Consider the following 24,791-nt stretch of genomic DNA (forward strand, 5'->3'; position numbering starts at 1 on the left):
CATCTAGAGATGCAAGGGTTCGCCTTATGAAATTTATGATTTTACAAAGATTTTATTGGACCCCCTCTAGATTATATAGGCTTGGTCTTAAAGATACTCCCACCTGCTGGCGATGCCAATCAGAAGTTGGAGACACAATCCATGTTTTTTGGGGATGCATTAAGATCCAAAATTTTTGGTTAAAGATTCAGAATTATTTGCGTGACATTTTGGGCACTCAAATTTTACTTTGCCCAAGACTTTGCATATTGGGTGATGGGGAAGTTATAAATTCAGGCGACAAATATATAAAAAATTGGGTTCTGACTGGCGTGATGATGGGTAGACAAATTATTTTAAGGGGATGGAAGTCAGACGGAGCGCCACCATTTCCGGAGTGGTGTGCGGAGGTGGGGAGGGTAGCGGCTTATGAGAAGATGATAGATAGAAGGCTGGGGCTGGAGGACTTATTTTTCAGGAAGTGGGGTAGGTATTTGGCAGTTTTGGAGGACTCTAGGGGAAGGGATGAGGAGGGAGATGTTTCGATTAATTATGCGTGTGGTCACATAAAATAATACACACATAAACAATAAAATAAAATTAAAATAAATAAAAAATAAAATATATAATAAACATGCATAATTAATCTAAACATCTCCCTCCTCATCCCTTCCCCTAGAGTTTGGTGTTTGGGGAGGGATGTTAATGAGGGTTAAAAGTTAAACGTTGATTCAGTGTGTATATGTTGTGTTTTTCTCTGTTGTGTTTTATCTTTGAATCAATAAAAAATGTTAATTACAAAAAAAAATAAGAAATTCGGATGTGGGATCTTCCTACTTGATATCTCCGATGCCTGACCATAAAGGTCCCCAATGCCCAACGCTCGGAAGATGACATACAAGGAAACCAAACATCAACACCTATTAGCTTAGCATGTGTTTGATTATCGACAGAGATGTTTCCTAGGAACCAAAGTGCGGAGGATAAACAATGCAATGCAATACTATCATATGTTCTACAGGTGTACGATTATGTAAGGGATATTGTACAGTACAGTCAGCTGGTTGTTATCATAAAATAAACCTCCAGAGGATGATCGAGCCTTGACTGTACATTATACCACTTATTACATGGCTACTAACCAAATAAATATATAAATGGACATAAAATATAGATTTGCATTGAAATGATGTAATTATGTGAGAAGAAAGAAATCGCTGAACAGCTGAATTCCAACTCCGGTTTGCGTTGGAGTTCTGTTGGTGTTCACTTTGTAAATAATGACCATCTGACTGCTCATTATCCAGCTTAATATAAGACTGCTTGCCAAATAAACAAATAAATGGACATGAAACATTATTTATTTCTTTAAGTTGATTTTAAGTTTAGAATTTCAGATTGTAAAGTGACAGTAGAAGCAGGAAATATTTCTCGCAATACCCGGATAACCAGTTTGATATGTCTTAATACCTGGATGTACGGTTGTTACTCTGAAATATCAGAACGCTAGATGGTGCCACTTACCAATCAGAATAGAGTATTCTTTGTAATAACAAAAAATAGAGTATATTTTAAAATTATTTTACACACCTGTCTCTGCAAATGTTTGATAATCAAGTTTTTAAATAATTACATAATTATTATGTAATGTACGAATTTTGACTGATTTATGCTTTTTATTTGATTAAAAGTGAATGTTTATCATTAACTTTGTAAATTTCCCAAACTATAAATAGCCTATGTTTGTGAAATCACTGAAATCAGACTTGATTTCTGCACGAGTTTCCAAGTTTCCTCCCTTTTTTGAAAAAAGTAATTCTGACTTTTGCTAAATATATATAAGATTTATGTATATAATTTATGTATTTCAATTTAATAACAACATTCCATTAAACTGAATTGAGTAATCTTTGATAAAATAAACTACATAATTTAAGAATTGTTAATTTAAAGGTGCAATATGTAATATATTTACTGTACTGAAGCATACAATTATCATAATATGTTATCAGAGATTTACGAAACATGCTAAATTATACTGGCTTCTCCGAAAACAATGCTACAGCCAGAATATTCTAATTTGAAATGTCCAATCCGGGCCAGAATTTCTGTTTGTGTTTTGGCCTGTGTGGTCCCGCTCACTGCCCATTTCCCAATAGTATTTCGACACCCAGGGTTGCCAGATTTGAAACAAGTTAGCGGGCATACACAGCGCGCTGCAGCCATGGAAGTCAGCAATACATCTAGCTAACATTGAGAAAGTTATTAAAAAAATCCACATGAGATGGTTTATAATTTGCAAACAATAAAAACATTTCAAACGTATACATTAGCCGATCAACTTATAGAGTAAGTCTCGTCGCTTGCCATTGTCATTTTGTTCGTTCCTGTGGCGTGTCCTCAACCTGGCAACCAGTGTGAGCTTCGAGTCTGGGGAAGAGGGGGCGGGGGAGACAACTCTCTCCAATATTTGAATTTGGACTGCAGTGACCATTTTAAACGCTTGATGTCAATGTTACATATTGCTCCTTTAAGGATGTCAAACATTACACAATTTGATTTGATGGAATTTTGTTATGAAATTGAAATGCGTAAATCCTAAAAATAGACAAAAATATTTTTGACTGTTCCTAGCTGCATAGAATGCAACATTAGAACTTGTTTTACAAATGGAAATAGTCACATAAATGTAAAATATTAACAGTTTCAGGGCAAAAACAAATCTCAAGAGCATTAAAAACGAACAGTACAACCAAGCAATTTGCCAAAGCACCTGATGAGTGTTTAATATAAAATCCTGCGTACTTTTGACAAATTGGGTTGTGTAATTTTCCTCTGCAGCTCGATGTGTCACTTTAGCAAAATACATTTTTAACATTTTAAAAATGATTAAATATTAGATCCTCAAAATCAAGCTTTAGACATTACACGCATGATATCACGGATCAGGTATGTTTTGCAGTGCATAGTGGCAAACGTGTTCAGGAAAGTACTGTGGTATTTGTTATTGCTGTTTAGAGGTTTGGGAGTAAATCAAATCAAAAGTGCCTTTTAACCCGGAGGGCCTTGCTCCATTGTACTGTATTTGCAATTAATTAATAACTTAATAAATTATTAAATGCATATTCATTGCGTTATGCTAATCGCGGAATTTAACCATAAATGTTTTAATTTTCATGAATTCGCAATGTGTACATTTTATATGGCTTGTATATAGCTCACGGATCTAACCCATTTTGTAATTGTAACAATTTGTGCAACCTGTAAAAAAGTAGACTGGTCACTTTATCGGAATTAGGGGTTAAGTAGGCAATGCAAAATGGATACAGTCATGTCTGCTACAACAATGACATTTTTGTTGGAACTGCATTGCTGCTATGAACGACTGACTTGCCTCTCGAACCCCTTGCTGCTGTTGACTGAAACATATTGACGCCACCTGTGGCAGGACCAACTTTTCATCCTGCTCAATGTGGAGGGAGAGTGGAAAAAGACAGGTAGGAAAGAACATAATAAAGAAAAGAAAAGTAACACAGGTATATTACTGACCCTAACCGTACTTTATACATTTTTTAACAATTATAATAATTGAGGTAGTTTATCAAATGGACGGTTTAATCTAGTTATAAAGGAAATCATTTTAACGTACACTTAAGACTTTGTTAACACACCATGTGGCTAATTTCTCCATGAACTCAGGAAAAGTGACTGTCAGCATGGGTTATAATGATAGTCAATTCCCACCCCGTCTGTTTGGCAGTATGCCCTCACATAATGCATCAGCTTGCCATGGCATAAATAGAAATGCTATGAAAGAAGCACAGGTCAGCTTGTCATGAATTTAACTCAATATGTTTTTGTTTTATGCAAGATATGTCTGTTATGAAAAACAGGAGAATCATAACGAGTATAAGCATACATGTCCTTATTACATTGTATTGTTGTTCAAGTTCCATCTGAAAAAAACTTATTCCTGAAACATACAATCCATGGTATTCCTTTATCAATACGCTGTAAGAACAATATATATTTAAATGATCCACTGATTATGATTCTATCTGATATATTTAAAACAATTTCTTTACTGCTTTTTCTGGAACTGGTTTCTAATATGGCTGTTATATCCATTCTTGGGATGGACATTCTGTGGAAGGACAGCTTCTATATACAGTAATTTAAACTCTAATGCCTCTCCATATTTAGTACCTGCTAAGTGTGCAAGTTTATCTTGATATAAGAGTGGTGGAGGACATGATCAGCCCTATAGGAGACTGGAGCTCCAGCTGGTGGTAAGTTGATTTGCAGTGGATGTTGGCAGACACTTAGATCGTTGTTAACCACTTCAAACCTACAGGGGAAGCAAAACAAGATAACTGATCATACAACTAGGTTCCAGTTTAGATTGTAATGAAGCAGTATCAATAAAAAATGCTCTGTGTTCATAAAATTCATCATTTGGATAATCATGGATGTTTAACTCTAATGGAATTATTTTGCAGGGCTGAAAACATTTCATCTGGTCTCAAGAAGAGGGAAGGTAGGCGGATATCCCTATTAATGTAATGAGTGTTGAATAAGTTGGTGTATAGACATCTCTGTGTGTGTGTTTATGTAGCTTATTCTATTTTCAGTGAGTCTTTCTTTTTGATCACACGCATGGAGAAATAAAACTATATTTGTGAATTTCTTACAGTTGTGGGGCATTAGATATACAAAGATAGAACATCTTGATGTCAGAGTTAATCAGACATTTATCATTACCATCAGACTTTTTTTTTTTTTTTCCCAGTAAGCCGCCACCATGAGTACGGACGCGGAGATGGCCGTTTATGGCAAGGCTGCCATTTACCTCCGTAAGCCTGAGAAGGAGAGAATTGAGGCTCAGAACAAGCCCTTTGATGCCAAGACTGCTTGCTATGTGGTTGATGCTAAAGAGCTGTACGTCAAAGGAACAATCAAGAGCAGAGATGGTGGCAAAGTCACCGTTATTGTGCTTGACACTAAGGAGGTGAATTTTCCATATTCCTAGTAAACTAAATGCTCAATACATTACTCATTGCATATATTCTCTGGTCTTATATTCTGGATGACTTTTATAGGAGAGAGTTGCTAAGGAGGATGATGTCCACCCAATGAATCCTCCCAAGTTTGACAAGATTGAGGACATGGCCATGATGACCCATCTCAATGAACCCTCTGTGTTGTATAACCTCAAAGAGCGTTATGCAGCATGGATGATTTACGTAAGTTAAGAAGCAAAGAAAAACAGCATTCAAATTGGCTTTGACTGTGCTGCTGTAATCTGACCACTTCTCTGCTCATTTCAGACCTACTCTGGACTGTTCTGTGCTACTGTGAACCCCTACAAGTGGCTCCCAGTGTATGATGCAGAAGTGGTGGCTGCCTACAGAGGCAAAAAGCGTATGGAGGCCCCACCCCACATCTTCTCTGTCTCTGACAATGCCTATCAGTTCATGCTTACTGGTAAGATCTAGATTTAAACAAGGTGGAATTATGGATTTTAGTTTCTATTAAACAATTACTTAAACATTATTACCTTTGAATTTACAGACAGAGAGAACCAGTCTGTCCTGATTACGTATGTATCAATTGTTATGAGATGTTAAGAACAGTTATATTTTCTTCTTATAGAACTTGCACATGTCTGATCATCTTCTGTCTAATTATCTCTCATAAACCAGTGGAGAATCTGGGGCTGGAAAGACTGTGAACACAAAACGTGTCATCCAGTACTTTGCCACAGTTGCAGTGCAGGGTGAGAAGAAGAAAGAGCAAACTCCTGGCAAAATGCAGGTATTAAACTATGTTCATACCTATGTATGTAAAAAATGCTATTTTTAATTAATCTTATATAACATATAATTATTATATTCGACTTTCACAGTTGATTAGTAAAAACCTGATTTGTGAAAAAAAAAAAAAGCTTCCTGACAATATTTAGACATGAACATTAAATAAATGAAAACCCTTCACACAACACAGGGATCTCTTGAGGACCAGATCATTGCTGCTAACCCTCTGCTAGAGGCTTATGGTAATGCCAAGACTGTGAGAAATGACAACTCTTCTCGTTTTGTAAGTGCATCAGTTTATATTTATACAGTACACTTGGTAAATTGTGCTGGATTATTCTTTTGTGCAGTAACAACACTGTTATTTTGTTTTAAACAGGGTAAATTCATCAGAATTCACTTCGGCACAAGTGGAAAACTGGCTAGTGCTGATATTGAGACCTGTAGGTGGACATGCTTTAATTCATCAATCTGCATATTTTTCTATCACTCTTCAGAACATGAATTCATTGCATTCTCTCAACAGATCTGCTGGAGAAGTCTAGAGTGTCTTTTCAGCTTCCAGATGAGAGAGGCTACCACATCTTCTACCAGATGATGACCAATCATAAGCCTGAGCTGATTGGTAGGTGTACACATTTTATTCAAAGGTATTTTTAAAAGCAAAATAATATTGTAAAATCATAAATGCTCTGCGTATTTTACAGAAATGACGCTCATCACCACCAACCCCTATGACTTCCCCATGTGCAGTCAGGGTCAGATCACAGTGGCAAGCATTGATGATAAAGAAGAGCTGGTTGCTACTGACGTGAGTTGTTGTTTGATCATTGACATATTCCATGTAAATATGGCAGATGCTGTTGCTCATTTTTATTTTTTTGTAATTTCCAGACTGCTATTGACATTCTGGGCTTTAGTGCTGAGGAGAAGATGGGCATCTACAAGTTCACTGGAGCTGTGCTGCATCATGGTAACATGAAGTTCAAGCAGAAGCAGCGTGAGGAGCAGGCTGAGCCTGATGGCACTGAGGGTGAGATTAAATAGTGTTAATGTGTTATCACATTTAAGAATGCTTTGATCGAGAGGTCCCTTTCTATTTGTCAAGAAGAAAGAGTTTTCCCATATTGTTCAGGGCAAGAAAAATTAATTTTTGAATTTTTAACAAAAAATTGCAGAGGCTGACAAAGTCGCTTACCTTTTGGGCTTGAACTCTGCTGATATGCTGAAGGCTTTGTGCTACCCCAGAGTCAAGGTCGGAAATGAATTTGTGACCAAAGGTCAAACCGTGCCACAGGTATGTAGTAACATACAGTATGTCCCGCTATGTAAATGTTAAACCTAAAAATTATGAGTGAATCTGACTATTATTGCAAAAGCAGAGGAATAAAAATTACAGTGTATTTTATACACAGGTGTACAACTCTGTTAGTGCTTTGGCCAAGTCTATATATGAGAGGATGTTCTTGTGGATGGTCATTCGTATCAACCAGATGTTGGACACAAAACAAGCCAGACAGTTCTTCATTGGTGTGCTGGATATTGCTGGCTTTGAGATCTTTGATGTAAGAGTTATTCTTTTATCTAATCTGAATGCAAGTTGACATAAATTCAGTGTTCAGTGAATGTTTTATTCTCTCCAGTTCAACAGCATGGAGCAGCTGTGCATCAACTTCACCAATGAGAAACTGCAACAGTTCTTCAACCACCACATGTTTGTGCTGGAACAAGAGGAGTACAAGAAGGAGGGCATTGTTTGGGAGTTCATTGACTTCGGCATGGACTTGGCTGCTTGCATTGAGCTCATTGAGAAGGTTTTTACTAGTTTATAAACTTCTTAATTTTCCCTATTTTCCACACATAAAATCTGTGATTTTAAGTAATACTCTTTATTTATTTACAAATAGCCCATGGGTATCTTCTCCATCCTTGAGGAGGAGTGCATGTTCCCCAAGGCTACAGACACTTCCTTCAAGAACAAACTGTATGATCAGCACCTTGGCAAGTGTGCTGCTTTCCAGAAACCAAAGCCTGCCAAAGGCAAAGCTGAGGCCCACTTCTCCCTGGTTCACTATGCTGGAACCGTGGACTATAACATTGTTGGCTGGTTGGACAAGAACAAGGATCCACTGAATGAGTCTGTTGTGCAACTGTACCAGAAATCTTCTGTCAAACTTCTGGCTACTCTCTACCCACCTGTTGTTGAGGGTAAGTGTATTCAATACAAGTGCATATTTAAAATACAGAAGGATTGATTTAGCTTATTTGAAATGGCAATTTGACTAATTATTTCAATGATTTTGAAGAAACTGGTGGTGGCAAAAAGGGAGGCAAGAAGAAGGGTGGCTCCATGCAGACTGTATCCTCCCAGTTCAGGGTATGTACAGAGGATGTTGAAATTGATACGACAACAATTAATTAGTTTAAAAAAAAAAGAAAGAAAAAAGTCAGAACCGTTTTTTTGTTTTTGTTTTGTTTTGTTTGTTATTTTTCCCCACAGGAGAACTTGGGCAAGCTTATGACCAACTTGAGGAGCACTCATCCTCACTTTGTGCGTTGTCTGATTCCCAATGAGTCCAAGACTCCAGGTAAAGTAATGAAAGACTTACAGATATTCTGACATTATCAAAATAAATGATAATAGACATGTAAAATGCTCATGTATTGAGCTCAAGATGTTAATTGTTCTTTATAGGTCTCATGGAGAACTTCCTGGTTATTCACCAGCTGAGGTGTAATGGTGTACTGGAGGGCATCAGAATCTGCAGAAAGGGCTTCCCCAGCAGAATCCTCTATGGTGACTTCAAACAGAGGTAAATATGACTAAAATACCATTTCCTCTGAGACTTCTCTTAAGATATGAAAAGATATGAAGCATTTTTATATTTTTTTTCACAGATACAAGGTGCTGAATGCCAGTGTTATCCCTGAGGGACAGTTTATGGACAACAAGAAAGCTTGTGAGAAACTCCTGGGATCCATCGATGTTGATCATGACCAGTATAGATTTGGGCACACAAAGGTTTACACTCTGCATTACAACAATTCAAAAATTCAATAACCATGCTGTGGGTTTTCAGCTATGATTTAAACAAACTCTGCATTATTGTGCATGAATTCAGGTGTTCTTTAAAGCTGGTCTTCTGGGTACTCTTGAGGAGATGCGTGATGAGAAACTGGCTTCTCTGGTTACAATGACTCAGGCTCTCTGCCGTGGTTACCTGATGAGGAGGGAGTTTGTGAAGATGATGGAAAGGAGGTGAGTTATGTAAGGGATAATGTACAGTCAGTCAGTCGTTATCACAAAATAGCCTAACCCGATCACATAATCCCCGGATGTGCGGTCATTATTGAGAAATATTACACCACTAGATGGCACTATTGACCTATCAGAATAGAGTATTCCAGAGAGCAGTGTTATAAATTATGATATTTATGACATTTAATGACCAATTATTCACAGGGAGTCCATTTACACAATCCAATACAACATTCGCTCATTCATGAATGTCAAACACTGGCCATGGATGAAGGTTTACTACAAGATTAAGCCTCTGCTAAAGAGTGCTGAGACTGAGAAGGAGCTGGCAACCATGAAAGAGGACTTTGCAAAATGCAAAGAAGATCTTGTCAAGGCTGAAGCCAAAAAGAAGGAGCTTGAGGAAAAGATGGTAGCACTGCTGCAAGAGAAGAATGATCTGCAGCTTCAAGTAGCCTCTGTGAGTGTACATTGATGAATTTACTGAAATTTGGTTCCATTTAAAAATGATACATCATTTTAACAATAATATATAAAATCCTTTTCCTATCAGGAAGCTGAGAATCTCTCAGATGCGGAGGAGAGGTGTGAGGGTCTGATCAAGAGCAAAATCCAGCTTGAAGCTAAACTCAAAGAGACAACTGAGAGACTGGAGGATGAGGAAGAAATCAATGCTGAACTCACAGCCAAGAAGAGGAAACTGGAGGATGAGTGCTCTGAGCTGAAGAAAGACATTGATGACCTCGAGCTCACATTGGCTAAAGTAGAAAAGGAGAAACATGCCACTGAAAATAAGGTTTGAGATTGAGTTGGTTTAACATTCAATTGTATTTATGCCTTTATATTTTCATATAGAATATACATTGAAAAATATAAGATAATTTGGTACCAAAAATCACACAGGTCAAGAACCTGACTGAGGAAATGGCAGCACAGGATGAAAGCATTGCTAAACTTACAAAGGAGAAGAAAGCCCTCCAAGAGGCACATCAGCAGACTCTGGATGATCTCCAGGCAGAGGAGGACAAAGTCAACACCCTGACCAAAGCCAAGACAAAGCTTGAGCAACAAGTTGATGATGTGAGTTACTATTTCAATATGTCTTTAATTCACTAAATGTACATTTTTGCTTTGAACATTTATATATTGTTTTCTCATAGCTTGAGGGTTCACTTGAACAAGAGAAAAAGCTCCGCATGGACCTTGAGAGAGCCAAGAGAAAGCTTGAAGGAGACCTCAAATTGGCCCAGGAGTCTATTATGGACCTGGAGAATGACAAGCAGCAATCAGAGGAGAAACTGAAGAAGTAATTAAAAACATCAAATCTTTAGAACTTCTGTTGTTATGTTTGTGTTATGTTGTTATCTATGTTATTGTTTTACAAACAAGTTATTGTTGAACTCCCACAGGAAAGACTTTGAAACAAGCCAGCTTCTCAGCAAGATTGAAGATGAACAATCTCTTGGAGCTCAACTCCAGAAGAAGATCAAGGAGCTTCAGGTATTTGTTAGACTCTTATTTTACATTGTTAATTGTATTTAAAAATCAAGATCAGAAGTTCATTAATTACTTGTCCCTGTAGGCTCGCATTGAGGAACTGGAGGAAGAGATCGAGGCTGAGCGTGCTGCTCGTGCAAAGGTGGAGAAGCAGAGAGCTGATCTCTCCAGGGAACTTGAGGAGATCAGTGAGAGGCTTGAGGAGGCTGGAGGAGCAACTGCTGCTCAGATCGAGATGAATAAGAAGCGTGAGGCTGAATTCCAAAAGCTGCGTCGTGATCTTGAAGAGGCCACCCTCCAGCATGAAGCCACTGCTGCTGCCCTCCGCAAGAAGCAGGCTGACAGCGTGGCTGAGCTGGGAGAGCAAATTGACAACCTCCAGCGCGTCAAGCAGAAGCTTGAGAAGGAGAAGAGCGAATACAAAATGGAGATTGATGATCTCTCTAGCAACATGGAGGCCGTTGCCAAAGCAAAGGTTGAGAATTGTGTTTCCAAAGAAATATATCCAATGATTGTGTAAGATGTTTTAAATATCTAACGACTTTGTATTTGCAGGGCAATCTTGAGAAGATGTGCCGCACACTTGAGGACCAACTTAGTGAAATAAAGTCCAAGAATGATGAGAATGTTCGTCAGATAAATGACATCAGTGCTCAAAGAGCAAGACTTCAAACTGAAAATGGTAACAGAATATAATTGTTAACATATTAATAGTATGTTGAGAATTATTGAATATAGTATACTAAGATAATTCTGCATTTATTTTCTGACTCTAACAAAGGCTTATTAGAAGAAGCAAACATACTGATTACTAAAAACTTGCCTCCATAGAGTTTGTTAAAAATTAACCGATACAGATTGACTGATATAGATCTGACACAGTGAATCTAAATCTGAAAAGGTGAATTTGGCCGTCAGCTGGAGGAAAAGGAAGCTCTAATTTCTCAGCTCACAAGAGGCAAACAAGCTTTCACTCAACAAATTGAGGAGCTTAAGAGGCAGATTGAAGAGGAAGTGAAGGTAATACAGCATAATCATTGTGACCACATATTTGCCACAGTAGAGTAAAGCTCATAGCATGACTTTGCATCCTAGGCCAAGAATGCTCTGGCCCATGCAGTGCAGTCAGCCCGTCATGACTGTGACCTGCTCCGCGAGCAGTTTGAGGAAGAGCAGGAGGCAAAGGCTGAGCTGCAGCGGGGAATGTCTAAGGCAAACAGTGAGGTTGCTCAGTGGAGGACCAAATATGAAACTGATGCCATCCAGCGCACAGAGGAACTTGAAGAAGCCAAGTATGGACACTCGATCAGAAATACTCTTTATTCTCACAACCATTATGTTCCACCGAGTGTAAGATAATGTGTGCTCCTTAACAGGAAGAAGCTGGCTCAACGTCTGCAAGAGGCAGAGGAACAAATTGAGGCAGTGAACTCCAAATGTGCCTCTCTGGAGAAGACCAAACAGAGACTCCAGGGTGAAGTGGAGGACCTCATGATTGATGTGGAAAGAGCCAATGCTTTGGCTGCCAACCTTGACAAGAAGCAGAGGAACTTTGACAAGGTTATCAATTTGACTCATTCTGTGTCATGATCATTTCTCTTACAAGCTAAATTGAGTCATAATAGTTTAACATGACCCTGAAATGTCTCTACCCAAGGTTCTGGCAGAATGGAAGCAGAAGTATGAGGAAGGTCAGGCAGAGCTGGAAGGTGCCCAGAAAGAGGCTCGCTCACTCAGCACTGAGCTGTTCAAGATGAAGAACTCTTATGAGGAGACTCTGGATCAGCTGGAGACACTCAAGAGAGAAAACAAGAATCTGCAGCGTAAGCAGGAAATTGTTGAATTAGAAGAACTTCAGTGTTTTATGTTGCTAAATTTTCTAATTCTAATTTAGGAATTATAGAAGTAAACATTTAGCAAGTTTCCATTAAATACTGTATATTGATTTAGTAAATACACATGATTGATGCTTTAATGAATGTTCATAATGATACAGATATCATTTCTTTCTTCTGTAGAGGAGATTTCAGATCTGACAGAGCAGTTAGGTGAGACTGGTAAGAGCATTCATGAGCTTGAAAAGGCTAAGAAATCAGTGGAAACAGAGAAGGCTGAGATTCAGACCGCACTGGAGGAGGCTGAGGTAAATGTTAGGAGATCAGTATTATTTGTGGTTATTCTCAATAAAACCCCTTTACTGCAGTGCAGGGCTGCACAATATATTGCATTTATTAAAATATCACAAATGTACATTTCGCCGTATACATGATTGCAGGGGTTTGCGATAACTGAATTATTGTAATACTTAAAAAAATTATGTTAACTTCAGTGTATTTGGGCGATGGGGATTCCAATGTTCTGTGCCGTCATTATATGATTATCACATTGCATATCACATCATCCAATATATCACATATTACATTTTTCCTCCATGTTGTGCAGCTCTACTGCAGTGTCAATTAATTATCTTTTTTTCTTCTAAAATATTGTTTTATATCATCTTCTATAGGGCACCCTGGAACATGAGGAGTCCAAGATTCTTCGTGTCCAGCTTGAGCTAAATCAGGTCAAGGGTGAGATCGACAGGAAGCTTGCAGAGAAGGATGAGGAGATGGAGCAGATCAAGAGGAACAGCCAGAGAGTCATTGAGTCCATGCAGAGCACTCTGGACTCTGAGGTCAGGAGCAGGAATGATGCCCTGAGAATCAAGAAGAAGATGGAGGGAGATCTTAATGAGATGGAGATTCAGCTGAGCCATGCCAATCGCCAGGCTGCTGAATCCCAGAAACAGCTGAGGAATGTTCAGGGACAACTCAAGGTATGTGACCTTTCTCTGTCTTTTAGTCAGGGCTGGATTAAGACTCCTGAGTGTCCCTGGACATGAATTTATGTAGTCATTCACCTTCATTCCATACTCCATATGACTCATGTGATATATTAATTTTTTTTTCTATATTCAAACGGTAGTTTTGTGTGAGGAACAGATCGAAATTACAAATGTTGTCACCCACTGAGGGTGTCCTACGAGACACAACCTTTAATTCCTGCAGAGGGTGCTTGACAGCTCAGAAGGCTGAATCCTCCATTCATCTGCATTTAAATCTCAGCACATTTTATTTCTAACTTGAGACAATTTTACAATGGATAGTCATTTTTTAATAAAAATGATAATTGCAAGGATCCATACCTGTGAATGTAAATCCGCTTCAGCAGTATCTATAAAAGTTTTAATAATATCCTCACCAGTAATAATAAATGGCTGTGATTAGCCTATTCTATCCACTGAGGAAAGGAACATGTACCACGTGGCAAGTCTATGCTCTATTTTGGTTGTGGTCTGGGCCTCTGGATAATAATTTACACCTGATTAATGATACTGAAAAACTTTATTAACCATTGAAATCAAAACATACCTAAGACAAAAATGCCGTAGAGTGGTGCCCCCCTAGTTGTTGTGCCCCTGGGCACATGCCCAATTGCCCATATGATTAATCCGGCCTTGCTTTCAGTTGTACAAGTATGTAAATAAATGAGAATGCAGAGCAAAATTTTAAGCAAAAAACTAATCAGGGAGCTCTCAAAAAATTGTTGTTTACAGGATGCCCAACTGCACCTTGATGATGCCCTGAGAGGACAGGAAGACATGAAAGAGCAGGTGGCCATGGTGGAGCGCAGAAACACTCTGATGCAGGCTGAGATTGAGGAGCTGAGAGCTGCTCTGGAGCAGACAGAGAGAGGCCGCAAAGTGGCTGAACAAGAGCTGGTGGACGCCAGTGAGCGTGTTGGACTTCTGCACTCTCAAGTAAGAGAATAATGTTGTTGTTTTGTTGTACAATGAAATTAAGGTCATTGGGCCTCATTCATGAAACACGAGCAGAATTAATTTGTCTTCATTGTTCATAAAGCTAGTCTGATGCAAGTTTTCGGATTCAAGAAAGTTTTTGGATTTTCAAAACGTTAGTCGGTACGAACAAAATTTACACCTACTCCCGATCATGTGTAAATCGTGCGCAAGACATCTGAACGTGTTGTGTTCCTTCAGACAAACTGCCATGACTACATTTTGATAGAAGTAAAATTAAATAAGTAATGAAAAAATGTACTAATATTTAAATGAGTGAAATTAAAGAATTAGTTCAACCAAAAATGAAAATTCTCTCATGATTTACTTACCTTTAAACCAGGAGTGAGGAACGTGAGGCCTCAGTGTCATATAAGGTCCGCGAGACCATTTTACCCGGGCCGCGAGGCCATTTGAGAAAGAAGTTGAAAAGCAAAAAAAGGTTCCCCACCCCTGCTTTAAGCCATCCTATATGTGTATGACTTTCCTTCTTCAGTAGAACTGAAATGAAGAATTTTATTAGCCCATTTCAGCTTTATTTGTCCATACAATGCAAGCAAATGGGTGCCATCAGGCTGCTGGCTGTTTGATGGTCCAAAAGGCATATTTAGGCAGCATAAAAGTAATTCACACCACAGTCCATCAAATAATGTCTTCTGAAGCAAATTGATAGGTTTGTGTAAGAAACAAATTGATAATTAAAACATTTTTAATTTTAAATCATTGCTTCCGGCCAACGCTGGATTGCTGTTTGAAATTACATAACTCTCGGGCGATGTTCATTCCTCTGTTCTAACCAAAGCGTATGTTTACGTTTTGTTGCGTGAATGCGCCATTGCGCTTACATCACGCGACAGTAACGTCATGCGTCAACTGCAGGCAGGAAGTGATATTTTAAAAGTTTATAAAGTTTTAATTATCAATTTAATTTTACACAAACATATCGATTCGGTTCAGAAGACATTAATTGATCAACTGGAGTCATGTGGATTACTTTTATACTGCCTAAATATGCCTTTTGGACCATAGAGTTACTTGACATGGGGTGTAAGTTTCACGGAAAGATGCAGTTTGCATTTGATTTTCTCAATAAATAAATAAATAAATAAAGCCCTCTAACATTATTGGCTGGATTTTTTTTTAATAACCCTTGTCAATTTGAGATGAACTCTATAATTTAGGTTTCATAATTTAGTGTAGGAATCGGTAAATCGTGTTCAGGTGCATACACAATACAACAAAGGGAAAAAAAGAGCAAGCCCACACACTGTTGTATAGCTTTACATCTGTAATATCTTACAGCGTTTCGGTCAAAGACCTTCTTCAGGCATTCTATCGATTTCTTTAAAGATTTTTCCTGTTGCAAGGGAAGTATATCACTGTTACAATCACCAATGATGATGACGATGTGCTCAACTGAACCAGAGAAGGTTGATGGTGGTGGACATCCAAACCGAAACCGTTTTTATTGACCTCTTGGACTGTTTAATTCACAAAAGAACCTCCGATGACAGCAAAAGCATGCAATGATTGTAAGTTCCTCACTTTTTAGAACAAACATGCAAGTGTTTGCTAAATCAATATTTTATGATGTGAAAGCACTCCATAAAAAATAAAACAACTTTTATTACTGTTCACATAGATGTTAAAACCTTCTTATTCTCATTTACTAGCGAGTCTGAAGCCTTCTTTTTATGGCGTTCTCAGGGGCGTGGATTATGATAATTGTGAATGAAGATGCACGCGTGCTCCATTTAGGGATGTTTGGAATTCACTAACATACACACGTTTTACTAACAAATCTGGGCTCCATTTTATGCATATATTACTCCCAATTTTTTTCATATATTTACATGAATGAGGCCAATTGAGAGCATTTTTCAAAAAAGAAAATCACTGATCTTGTCCATTTTGTAGAACACAAGTCTTCTGAATACCAAAAAGAAGCTTGAGGCTGACCTTGTTCAGATCCAGGGTGAAGTTGATGATATTGTCCAGGAAGCCAGAAATGCAGAGGATAAGGCCAAGAAGGCCATCACTGATGTGAGTAATTGACAACTCAAGAAGCGTCTAAAGAATCTGCACACTTAAATATTTAGACCTAATGCCAATTTATGGAATTTGTGAATTGCAAAAGGCTGCAATGATGGCGGAAGAGCTAAAGAAGGAGCAGGACACCAGTGCTCACCTTGAGAGGATGAAGAAGAACCTGGAAGTCACAGTGAAGGACCTGCAGCACCGTCTTGATGAGGCTGAGAATCTGGCCATGAAGGGAGGAAAGAAACAACTCCAGAAACTGGAGTCCAGAGTAAGCTTGCCTTTATTTGAAGTGTATGTCATACTGTAATACTGACTTTTTTATGTTAGACAACGTAAGCCTGTTTGCTTTGAGTGAAATAAGTTTAAATTATATCTATCATTTAGGTCCGTGAGCTTGAGACTGAAGTTGAGGCGGAACAGAGACGTGGATCTGATGCTGTTAAAGGTGTCCGCAAATATGAGAGGAGAGTGAAGGAGCTCACCTACCAGGTAAAGAAATTGGTGTAAAATTTAGAAGAAAAAAATTCTGATTATATTCTAGTCTAATGTATGTGCATTACCTGCAGACTGAGGAGGAAAAGAAGAACATCAACAGACTGCAGGATCTGGTTGACAAGCTTCAGCTGAAGGTCAAGGCTTACAAGAGGCAGGCTGAAGAAGCTGTGAGTACCTCATTTGAGAACTATAAACACCTAATTTTAGATACTGTTGTTTTTGCAGTGTATACCTATATATTTGATGTTGCAGGAGGAACAAGCCAACACTCATCTTTCTAAGTTGAGGAAGACACAGCATGAGCTGGAGGAGGCTGAGGAGCGTGCTGACATCGCTGAGTCTCAGGTTAACAAGCTAAGAGCCAAGAGCCGTGATGCTGGAAAGGTAATTTAAATGAAAATATCAATTCTGATTCTTACTGAAAGGTTTACTTTCTGTATTTAAAACATACTTGCCACAGCTTTAAAGCTTTAGTTTAATACCTACTCAATTTTAACTTTAATTTTGTCCTAATAATATATTTGTTCTTCTTTTTCCAGAGCAAAGAGTCAGCTGAGTGAAAACCTTTCAAACAAGTCTTTGAAAAATGTCAAACTTACATTAAATAAAACTTTAATACAGCAACTTCTTTTGAGCTTCAGTTTCTCTTGACTGATTTGTAGCTGAACACATTACACAATTCCTTCTAATACACATAATATGGACTTTTTTATGACATGAACAGAGGTCTTAATAGGTTACTAAACACTTTAAAAAGTGGTGGCAACTTGATCAAAGAGCCTCATTTCCAGTCATACTCCAAGATAGTAGAGAGAGTGCATAGTTTGAGAGGCTATTGTGTTTGTTTGGGGCAGGAAATTCCAAAATGCATCCCATGTTTGCCAGCGATGACGAAGGTCATCATTAAGTACAACGTCTGTGTTGCTTGTGAATGACTGCAGATAAAGATATTTCCAGATAACTTCTGAAATGTAATCCGGTACTGATTACAAATTGCACAACTTAAATTGTAATCAGTAACAAAATCTTTTAGATTAAACTTTTAGGTCAGATCAGATCTAATCTGATTATTCTTTGATTGCTTTTGGATTACTCATTGCATATTTTGATGAAAATCTTTTAAGTAATTTAAATGTATTAAGTACCAATTAACACCCTTTCATTAAACATTTGTAAGCATAAAATCAAACAGCAATAGCAAAACACAGGTGCTTAAAGAATCATAAAAAAATATGTTCCCCAAGATGAATTGTATCTTGTAATTAAGAACAGAAATATATGTAATTAAGAACATTAACATTTTTCCAAACATTCAGCAGTTGCACATTTATTGCAACTCTCCTCTATTATGTAAAGCAACTAAACGATTTATCCGACAGCCCACCACCTGAAAACACCAACATGCAATTATACAATGTTGAGCTGCAATTTATAACAAATTAATGTAAATGTACAGTCAGGGTTGGAGAGTAAGAGAATACATGTGACAGGATTAGATATTTAATATATAAAATATTAGTAAATGTATACCACTACAGGAAGCAGACTGTTATTCTATGAACCCTTGCACCATCTCCGTATTTATATAAGCATCTCCCGCTTAACGCATTTACATGTGCTCTTCCTGCAAACTTTGATGGGAGAATGGACCTAATTCACAGTAATGTAATGTCTTGAATTTTTTTTTTATGAGAATGACACAGAGGCTGTGAGTGATAGACTTAAGGCCAAAGTGAGAAAAAAAATAGTGATATTTTGGTCTGTACTTACTGAAAACTGATTGGATCACTTCAGAAGGCATGGATTAAACTACTGGAGTCAAGTGGCTGACTCATCATAGAAAACTCAATCATCAAGTTTCGTGGTTAACATAATTCAAATGAAAACATTCTGTACTCCTGTGTTCCATGCCACTAAATCCATAATGTTATTTTATAGAAAAATATGATATTCAAATACTGAGAAAATGCAATAGGGTGGATTAGGGTAATGTGGGACACCTTTTGCATTTCTGACTTGTGTACCATATTTCCATATGAAGCCAAAACAATATATCAACACCATATATCATTATGAAATCACCAAGATGTTCCCTTATTAAATCAGAAGACAATATTCAGATATTGTCCTCAAAGGTAAAATGGCACATATCTTCGTGTTCCTTGTGCAAAATCATTTAAGAATTTTTGGATTTTCTAATCTGGGACAGCTCGTGCTGAAATCTGGGATGGCACTGTAGTCTGTAATACATTGCATTTAGGAATCGATTTACAGATGGACAAGAAAATCTGTAATCTTTCAATCTGTAATCTTTCAATCTGTAATCTTTCAATCACTTGACACCCCTGCTTGGATTCAACACCAATCATGTTCACTTTAATGTTGTAAAAGAAGAGATAAATGCACTGGAGCTTAGGTGTCCCACATTAGTCAGTGTCCCACATTACCCTAATCCATCCTAATTTTAGAAAACATTATAGAGCACTTTTAAGAAAATCATCAGTCTGATGACAGAGACATGTGATCACATTGATAGATGACACTGCAACACCGCACAAACTTAAAAAATTGTTGAAGGTGATTTTTCATATTTTGTAAGTGTGTAATGTTTTCTATGCTTGTTAGTTAAATGATAAATTTAGTTATAGGTTTATTTTGAAAGAGGACACATTCTAATTGCCTTTGTAGTACAGATATTTACATCCCAGCTCACTTCGTGGAGTATGTAAAAACTCAAGCGGGTGCTGGAATTTGTTTTAAGTTCGCTGGTTAACAAATGAAGTATCAACTGGTCCTACACCAAATTTGTTTATTTGGTGGTAATATGGTTAGCATGGTTCAGTCAACATTATGTAGAAGTTAACATGCATACTTGGTGTGACAACCTTTTGCATTAGAGAGACCAAGCACATTGTCTTACTAGTTAATAGTGCTTACCTAGAGTATAAAATACTTTAAATACGAAATAATAAGATATCAATCGGAAAAGAAAAAAATACGATTGAGAACAACTCAATATACAGCTCTAGATAAAAATCAAGAGACCACTTCAAATGTTTCTTTAATCAGCATCTCTACATGTATGACAGCCATTCCACTCCAGTGTCTGTTGAATTCCTGTTACTATGGCAGGGGTACTCAATAGGCGGGTCCGGTCTGGATCCAGACTGAAGGACATTTCAATCCGGACCAAGCTCTAAATCTTTGTGCTAGTTATCTGACACCTGGCTAAGTAATTGTGTAAGTTTGGAATGCCAGGCAGTTCAAATATACGAAAATGTTAACACATTTTTGGGAGCGTGTTGTCTACATGTTGTTTACATGTTGTTTACGTGTGAAAAGTCACCGTGTAAACAACACGTGATCAAATCAATTTCACATACTTCTGAGCCATTTGCCACTTGTCCAGTTTGAAAAGATGAGTGTTGTAAATTCCCATTGGCTGCTGAGCACTAGGGTTAAACCATTTCTGTAAGCCCAAGGGGTTTCCTACCAACTCATAGACTCTATGCTACCACTATTTAACATGATAAGGATCCTCTTATTTCTTTGTAATTTTTTTTTTTTTTTTTTTTTGTGTAGCCTATGAAAATAAAATATTTGGATTGCAGTTTTATAACTTAAATTATTTTCATTAAGATAAAAGTGCCTCCTTTTCGATTTGAATGAGAGTTTGTAATTAGGTCAGGTAGTAAGTCGATTTGGATTTCCTGACAGCAGATGTAGGCTACTGTGCCAAAGTGCAAGGCCACCTTGAAAGTTCTTGTTAAAACCATTTACCTGAGAAGTAAGTGTTTATCTAATTAGTTAAAACACTTTATAACATTTAAGTAAACACAAAGATACAAAGGAAAGTGGCTTATTGTTTCTTTCTAGAACCACACACATACAGTAGTTTATATCTGCAATACCTGGAAATAGTCATGCAGAAAATAAGGGACATGAACGCTTTCAACTGTGCAGTACGTATGGTTATTGAGTAGCCTATTATACACTTCATAACATCCCAAATTAATTGTATGACTGTTTTTGTGACAGTTTATATAGCCTACTGGTTTAGCAATGTGACGGACTTGAAATGGCTTACTGAGTATGAAAACGGAAACGTCTAACAAAAAAATGAGGCAAATTTGTCCGTAAATATGATATTCAAATGTTAATTCCCAAGTTAAAATACCTCAGTAGATGGGTGCAGAGTATATAATATGTATAATTATATTAATATATAATTAAAATAAAGTATTAGACTAAAAGTACACCTGTAAAATCTATTTTCTTTTCTCTTTACATCATTATAACTCTCCTAAAATGTACCTCATACATTCCCTTCCAGAGGGACTTCTCACTCAAAGCACTAAAGAGTGGCTGCTGTCATAGCAACCATGTTAAGTTTCATTTGTCCTAGGAAGGCCATCTCGTTTAAATGAGACTTGTTTAAAGGAGGCGTATGACGCGTCCTACCTAGCATGCAGCCTTCGAAACGAGACACAGATCGGCCTTCCAAAAAGCCATGCATGGAAGGTGGATTAGTTTTCAAACGCACTTCCACCAGCCGATGTTGTTGCAAAAGTTCTTATTTATTAACGGCAGTGAAAATGATGAATGAATCATAGATTGAAATTAAACTCAAGATAATACAAAACGAAATCTACTTATAAGATTATTATTTTAATACAACAAAATAACGTCAAATGAAGTGTCTGACCCACTCCACGGCTGTGTCTCGTTTGGAAGGATGCGTCCTCCGGAGGTTGCATTGTATACTGCAGCCTTCGAAACGAGCCCACGTCTCCCGACAGATTGCCGGTTTCTTTTTATGACGTATCTACCTTGCACAGGTAGGCTACTACTCCCAACCACGGTCTACTTCCAAATAACAATAAACATAATAAAATAAATATAACACATTCAATTAAACTGAATATTAAAATATTACACCACTGAACTATAGGCCTATGTTTTAAAATAAATCAATAAAAGTAATAATGGCTTCAACACGGTCAGATGGCTCATTAACAGCAGCAGGGTTCTCTCATTATTTAACAATAAAATCATGGGTCTGGCTATCAATCTGTTAACTTCAGTTTAACTTATTAACTTTAAGTTTGTTAAATTTCTCTAAATGACCGCTGCCATTATAGATTTCAAACATCTGTGATTAAAAATTAAATAAGTCAAGAATGGCTGCAGAAACCTTTTTTGTGAATGTTTTATAAAACAACTACAAAGCCTAGTCATGAGCGTTGAGATGACATTTAAGCCACTTTGCGTCTGCTGTCTAGTAATTGACATAGGTGTGTCTAACTGGTTGAGACGCCAGGCAGATATGGCTGTGTCTCGTTTGGAAGGCTGCGTCCTCCGGAGGACGCATTTCTCGGCCGCATACGTCATCGAGGCTGTCTCGTTTCAGAAAAGCGAGATATATCCAGCTGCAGACCCGCAGCACCAAATGTTTCAGAGCAGCAGCGCCAGAACCGCAGCCACAGAACGGAAGTGAGGGGCGGAGCATACGTTCTTAACGGAGTCGCGCCACCTACAGTTTTGGAGCGTAATTTTCTTTTATTACATGCGAAACGTCATACTTTTAAATAAGGCCACTTTTCAGTTCGTACATGTATATGTTATAATGATACAGTAAGGTACAGTACAATAAGCATTTTAAAACATTAATCTTCTGTAATATTATTGTATAATGTTATCCCTTTCATTGTATTATGTGAGTATTATTTCCTGTTCGTGATGTTAGAAATAATGCTTAAAGAAACTTATGGGCATTTAATATGAAATATACTTTAATCACAACATTCAAAATAAACGTTTATTCCAAAGCCAAGAACGTGCAGCATGCACTTTTCTATATGAAAACTAAAACATTTCAATAAAAATATAATTACAATACAACTAGTTATTATTATTAAAAAAATAAAATAAAAAACAAACAAACAGCAACATAATTTTAAAAGAAACAATCAAACTTTATACAACAAATAATTAAATAAAAATTCCTCAAATGTACAATTTGGTCTTAGACCCATTTTGTCATGACATTCCTGCAAAAATAACTCCATGTCATCCCTGAACACAAAATGAAATGTGAAGGGCTCTGTGGAAGCTTCTGATTTGTTCCAGGAGATTGTTGAGGGTCTTTTCCTTGTCCTCTTCATCCATTGTAAGGAAAAGAGGCTCTTCCACTGAGCCCTTGAGCAGATGTCTATTGGAATGGAGCCATTTCACAGGTTCTGTCGTGTCTGATTACAGGGAGCGCCTTCATTAGAGAATGTTAAAGAAAAATGTAATTTTAATATTTATTATAAATGTAATATTTGCAAAGATATATATACACTGATATATTTGTGTGTCTATATTTGAGACATACCTCACTGATGCTAAGCGTAGCTTGTTCTCCACTTGGAAGGGCGTCTTGAAGGGTTTCTCTACTGTAACATACATTTCTTGGTTAATTTAGAATTGGTCGGAAGGGGGTGCAAATGTAATGGTGGGCTGGAGGCAATATCCAGTATCTACCTTTCAGAGAAAACCCCAAAGTTCTCCAGAAGAATAAGAGTCCACCATATCCGTATGTTTGGAAAGTTGCACTGGAAGACAAAAATACTCCACACACTGGGGTGTCTATCACAGGAGAATTTGCTACAGGCACAAGAAAGTCAATCCCGGCTGTAGAACAGGGGAGCTTGGCTACAGGAATTTGCACCGGGAGATAAAGTACTTGTAATACTGACCACATCGAGCTCTAAATTATTCACAAAGTGGCATGGGCCCTTTGAGGTCACACGGCAAGTTGGGGAAGTTGATTATGAGGTAGTGCGTACGGATAGGGGCGGGGCTCGTCAAATTTACCACCTCAACCTACTAAAACCATGGAGAGAGGCGGTCCCAGTATCCTTGGCGACGGTAGTTCCGGAGAGGGAGGAGCTCGGCCCGCAGGTGAGTCTAAAAGCCAATCAGTTCACCCGGTCCCTTGCGGAGACCACCTCTCGCCGTTGCAACGTACGGATGTTGCAAAATAATTTCTTGCCTCTCCAAGGCCGCAATAATCTCATAGAACACCACATCGAGACAACCCCAGGGGTAGTGGTACGTAATCATCCCTACCGCTTACCCGAACACAAGAAACAAGTAGTACAGGAAAAATTAAAGGCCATGCTCGATATGGGCGTAATAGAAGATCCCACAGCGATTGGGCCAGCCCGGTGATTTTGGTACCTAAGAGCAATGGCTCGGTCCGGTTCTGTGTGGATTATAGAAAGGTCAATGCGGTGTTGAAATTTGATGTTTATCCAATGCCTCGTATTGACGAACTGCTCGATCGGTTGGGCTCGGCTCGCTTTTATTCGACACTGGATTTGACAAAGGGATATTGGTAGATCCCCTTAATGCCGATGTCCCGTGAGAAAACGGCCTTCTCCACACTGTTTGGATTACACAAATCTGAGACCCTTCCGTTCGGTTTGTTTGGGGCTCCGGCTACATTTTAGCGTCTTATGGGCCAAGTCCTCAGACCGCACACTGCATATGCCACTGCTTATTTGGATGATATCATTATTTACAGTAATGATTGGCAACAGCATATGCAGCATCTGAAGGCGGTTCTGAGGTCGCGGTGACAAGCGGGGCTCACAGCAAACCCAAAGAAGTGCGCAATTGGATGGGTGGAGGTACGGTATCTGGGGTTCCACTTGGGTCACGGGCAGGTGTGACCCCATATAGATAAAACCGTTTTATTTGAGTGACGCTGAAAAGCCGTCTTGTGTTTTGTGTGAAGCTGTACAGCGATTGCTGTTTATTTGTTAATAAAACGGACTCATGTGAACTGTGGAAATCGCTTCCCGCTTCCTCCTTTATCTGC

At 38.1% G+C, this 24,791-nt stretch overlaps 1 protein-coding gene across 1 annotated transcript; it reads left to right on the forward strand.

The window, feature by feature from the left end:
- The first annotated feature begins 4,255 nt into the window (after positions 1–4,255).
- LOC127440171 (myosin heavy chain, fast skeletal muscle-like) lies at positions 4,256–17,549 on the forward strand. The gene is made up of 41 exons (XM_051696622.1): positions 4,256–4,268; positions 4,479–4,516; positions 4,769–4,987; positions 5,079–5,222; positions 5,307–5,463; positions 5,551–5,578; positions 5,682–5,793; positions 5,983–6,075; positions 6,172–6,235; positions 6,319–6,417; positions 6,500–6,603; positions 6,687–6,825; positions 6,971–7,089; positions 7,208–7,357; positions 7,436–7,606; positions 7,700–8,000; positions 8,099–8,169; positions 8,293–8,380; positions 8,488–8,605; positions 8,691–8,814; positions 8,915–9,051; positions 9,256–9,511; positions 9,605–9,847; positions 9,955–10,131; positions 10,212–10,357; positions 10,461–10,551; positions 10,634–11,023; positions 11,104–11,230; positions 11,450–11,568; positions 11,644–11,840; positions 11,925–12,108; positions 12,206–12,371; positions 12,567–12,691; positions 13,058–13,366; positions 14,147–14,350; positions 16,307–16,432; positions 16,527–16,697; positions 16,814–16,918; positions 16,996–17,091; positions 17,177–17,308; positions 17,464–17,549. The coding sequence occupies exons 3-41, from the start codon at positions 4,781–4,783 to the stop codon at positions 17,482–17,484; spliced, it is 5,811 nt and encodes a 1,936-aa protein (XP_051552582.1). The 5' UTR covers positions 4,256–4,268; positions 4,479–4,516; positions 4,769–4,780; the 3' UTR covers positions 17,485–17,549.
- The last annotated feature ends 7,242 nt before the right edge of the window (positions 17,550–24,791 follow it).

This window comes from Myxocyprinus asiaticus, chromosome 4 (assembly GCF_019703515.2).
Source record: "Myxocyprinus asiaticus isolate MX2 ecotype Aquarium Trade chromosome 4, UBuf_Myxa_2, whole genome shotgun sequence".
Lineage (NCBI taxonomy): Eukaryota > Metazoa > Chordata > Actinopteri > Cypriniformes > Catostomidae > Myxocyprinus > Myxocyprinus asiaticus.